Raw genomic sequence first — 4,173 nt, 5'->3', positions numbered from 1 at the left:
ATTAAAAAAACATACTTTTCACATATTTCCCGACAATATTTTCGCAAAAACTCTTCATACTTTAAATTCCCCACGCCTTATCTTCCATATTATTGCAAGATCGGCCTAATCGCGTCACAAACAAAGGAGGAGATAGAAAAACAAATGACTTCAAAATTCGCTCAGAATCATCATATAAGCCCTCTCTCTCAGAGAGTGGGCTAAAAGGAGCAATGGATTATTTCCTTATTTTTGCAAAGAAAGTTTACCAAAACCATTGTTTTTAAAGTAAAATTAAGTAAAAAAACATATATATTTGTTTGTGATTTCTAATGACATCTTAGCCCATTTGCAAGTATTAAAACATTTTATGGCCTTCAAATTAAAAAATGATGTATTTTGTCCAAAAAAAACAGGGCTTTTTTGGTAATAAATTTTTTCCTGGTAATTTTTTGAGAAAATTTTCCATTACAGCTAATAATAGAAATATATGTAAAAAAAATACTCTAAAGCCTGGATTACTTACTAAACTGGTAATTACTTACTAAACAATATCAATTAAAGTAAACTTACAAAAATGCTGACATTATGATATCCAATGTTTCACAATTAAACAAAGACCAGGTGCATGTAAACATCCAACCTATGTATTAAGAATGCTTACCTGTGGATGTTCTTAAACTAGCTTCTCTTGTAGCTACATTCTTGTTTCTCAAATCTAGAGGATCCTTGTTCGAATGTTTAATTAGATATGTCGTTATTGTTTTCATAAAGTCATCCAAGTTTTCTTCACAAATATTGCCACTTTGTTCCAACTCCACCAATAATTCCCACTTGTCAGCATCTTCTGAACAATTGTATAGTTTTGAGATCTTCTTGACATCACTGTCACTGAGACTTTCAACAACCTTTATCAAGCTTTGTCTGTTACTTGTAAATTTTGATATATTGATTATCCTGATATTAAAGAGTGTTGCCATTGACAACTTTCTTATTTCTGGTTCTAAACCAAATGGCTTAGTTAGGTTGATAGTATCATATAGGACAGTTAGATTGGAAGAACTCAGATGTCCATTGGTACATAGTAATTCAAACAATTCCATCACACTGGTGGCAGCATGTAGCTTATCAGGTACAGTTATGAGATCTCTGTACAAAACTTTCAGCATATTGATGTAACCATGGCGATCAAACCATCCTGACATAGAGGATAATATTCCTCTGAAATCCTCACCAGTGATTCCTAAATAAATAATGGAATAATTAAAAAACAAATCTCCACAAATGCGGAGGTTGTAATTTGGCTAAAGACTAAGTTCAATGGAAGAATTAACAAGAAATATTTCCAATAAAAAGCAAAGCAACATGTTTAAATTATGACTAGTTTTTATTTCCAAAATTAATAAATTAATGTATTTTTGAGAAAGGTGTATCATCTTCATCAATGCATTTCTTTTATGGTATGACACATAAACATAAAAATATCAGCCTACAGTTACAGGAATTGGTTTACGACTGGTATAACAATAACCACAAAGTTATTTACATTGCGGTAAAAGGATTAAAATAATAAAAAGGCATACTAAACAGTACTCTACATTAGAAATGTAGAAAGTGTAATATATAATTTGGTGTAGGCCTAGGCCTACCACATAGACTTGTTTTTAGCTTGTGTTCTTACCATTATTGTTGTTATTATTTTTAATGATAATGATATTATTTTTTAATATTTTATATTATTTATTTGCATTCAATTTTAAAAATATATTGTAGTATTTTTATTATTCTAACAAAATTTATTAAACACTACATTACATTAATAGAGTACACTTTTACTACAATTACATAACAATTACAGTATATATTTTCATTACAAATTTGTTAATTGAAACAGTTTTAATTTCTGGGCTTGTCCCTAATTTCAATTACAAATAATAAATAACAGTGATTGTGAAGTTTTATAATGCATAATGTAAATGTGTGTAGGACAAAAACCACCTAGGACAATTAACCATCAGGACATAAACATCTGACAATATAAATGCTGTAGCTGAAACTCTCAATGTTAAACCTAAATAACATTAGAACTGGCTCATTAGAAATAAACTTACCTTAAATGTAGAGAAAACTGAGTATATGGTCATAGGTACTTCTCAGAAACTTGTACAAATTAATGATTTGGAGTTAAATTTAAATATTGATGGGCAAAAGATCAAACTGTTAAGCATTGCAAACACCTTGGTATCATAATTGATGATAACCTCTCTTGGAATTACCATACTGAATATGTAAAAGGTAAGGCTCTGCAAGGACTCTACTACCTGAAAAAAGCAAATTCTATTTTACCAAAAGATATTCAATGCACAATGTATAAATCACTATTTGCTCCCTATTTTGAATATTGTCATGTTGTCTGGGGGCGCTCAAATGCATCTCAAAGTTACAAACTTCAGGTCATGCAAAACAGAGCTGCCAAAATAATAACTAGGAGGACTAGGAGTGAGTGCCTTACAGAGCCTTAACTTAGATAACCTTGAGAGGAGGCTGTATCAGAATGAGGCCATCACTATGTTCAAAATTACCAATAATTTAGCACCAACTTACCTAATAAGCAGATTCCATATTAAAGAATGTCCCTATGACACCAGATCTGAAAATCATTTAACACTACCCAAACCAAGAACAGATTATAAAAAACGTAACTTATCATACAGAGGTGCTAAATTATGGAATAAACTTAGTGATGACCTCAAAAACTCAAATACAATTTCCAATTTTAAAATGAAAATAAAAATCAATTAGAGTATTATAGTTAATGATGTAAGTTTATTCACGATAATTCAGTTTAGTTAATGTAGTTAAGTTTCTTTCAGTAGGCCCTAATGTGATATTCTTTTTTTTTTTAATAAGTCTATTTTTACCTTTTTGTTTTAATTTCTGTTTTGTTGTTGTACAATGCCTTTACGGCCTTGTTGAAAAACACCATTGCGGTGAACAAGTGTTTCCGTAGTTAAAAAAAGTTTTTAATATTATTATTATAAACCACCATAATAGACTATCATTGTTAAAGTGGGGTGGGCAGTGGGGTGCGCAATGTTGGTTGGACTTTTATCTAGCTTTTCAATAAAGATAGTTTATATTCTGACTTCCTATTATACACCTTAATTAAACCCACTCTTTTGACAACATGCATATGTAGGTTAAGAAGCATTGTAGATTTCAGCAAAAGTTCGCCTTTAATGATTTTAACACAACACTTAAATCGTAACTTTGTATTAGAATTTTTAAATATTAACTTTTTCTTAATCTTTACAATATTTGTATAATATTTTAGTATTATAAATTTATTTAAATTTCTAAAATATTTGTCTTTCTTCATTTAACGAGAACATCAATGATGCAATAGCCCACTTGACAATAGCTGGCAATGTTTAAGTGCTGTCGGTAGATGGAGGTTGTGTGGAGTGTTGTTTATGTGTATTGAGCATAAAGAAAAACTTTTAAAGTTACAGTTGTTGTATGCATCATCATAGACCTTTTTTGTTATGTTCACTTAACAGTTAGGAAAGGTGTGATGTCGTGTACAGTGATATTAAAGGAAATATGGTTGTTGTAATGTTTATTGTGTACCCAACTTTTTGAAATATTTTGTACTGTAATTATGAAGGTATTTATGTAGATGTTTATGATATAAGTAGACAGTTTGGTGAGTGAATGGAATTTGTTGCATAGAAGTATTTCATTGCAAAGAAATATTTTTCCAAAGGTGCATTATAATTACGTATATCATTTGTCTTTGTTTGTTAGTTAAACATGCAGCTTTGTTTGCGAAAGGCTAAATAACTTCTTGGCTGACATCAGATCTTGATGTATGTATATGTTTATACATATAGGTATATATATGTATATATATATGTATATTTATATTTATATGTATATGTATAAATGTACAGTATGAGTATATATGTATATATACATATTTATATATGAATATATGTATATACTGTATATGTATGTGTATACACATACATACACATATACATATATATATATATATATACATATATATAATATACATATACATATATATATACACATATATATATATACATATATATATATACATACATATATATACATATACATATATATATATTATATATATATACATATATACATATATACACATATATA

The 4,173-nt window shown here is 28.8% G+C and overlaps 1 protein-coding gene across 1 annotated transcript in view; it reads right to left on the bottom strand.

Annotated features, from left to right (window-relative positions):
* The window catches only part of LOC117124624, a 21,183-nt gene that overhangs the window by 6,139 nt on the left and 10,871 nt on the right, over positions 1–4,173 (bottom strand). The window contains exon 2 of the mRNA XM_033270920.1: positions 644–1,222. Within this exon, the coding sequence (XP_033126811.1) occupies positions 644–1,222 (579 nt within the window). The remainder of the gene's footprint in view (positions 1–643; positions 1,223–4,173) is intronic.

This window comes from Anneissia japonica, unplaced genomic scaffold (assembly GCF_011630105.1).
Source record: "Anneissia japonica isolate Jap-2015-1 unplaced genomic scaffold, ASM1163010v1 scaffold287833_len2544123_cov190, whole genome shotgun sequence".
In the NCBI taxonomy this organism is placed as follows: domain Eukaryota; kingdom Metazoa; phylum Echinodermata; class Crinoidea; order Comatulida; family Comatulidae; genus Anneissia; species Anneissia japonica.
This window is presented reverse-complemented; position numbering and strand designations above follow the sequence as displayed.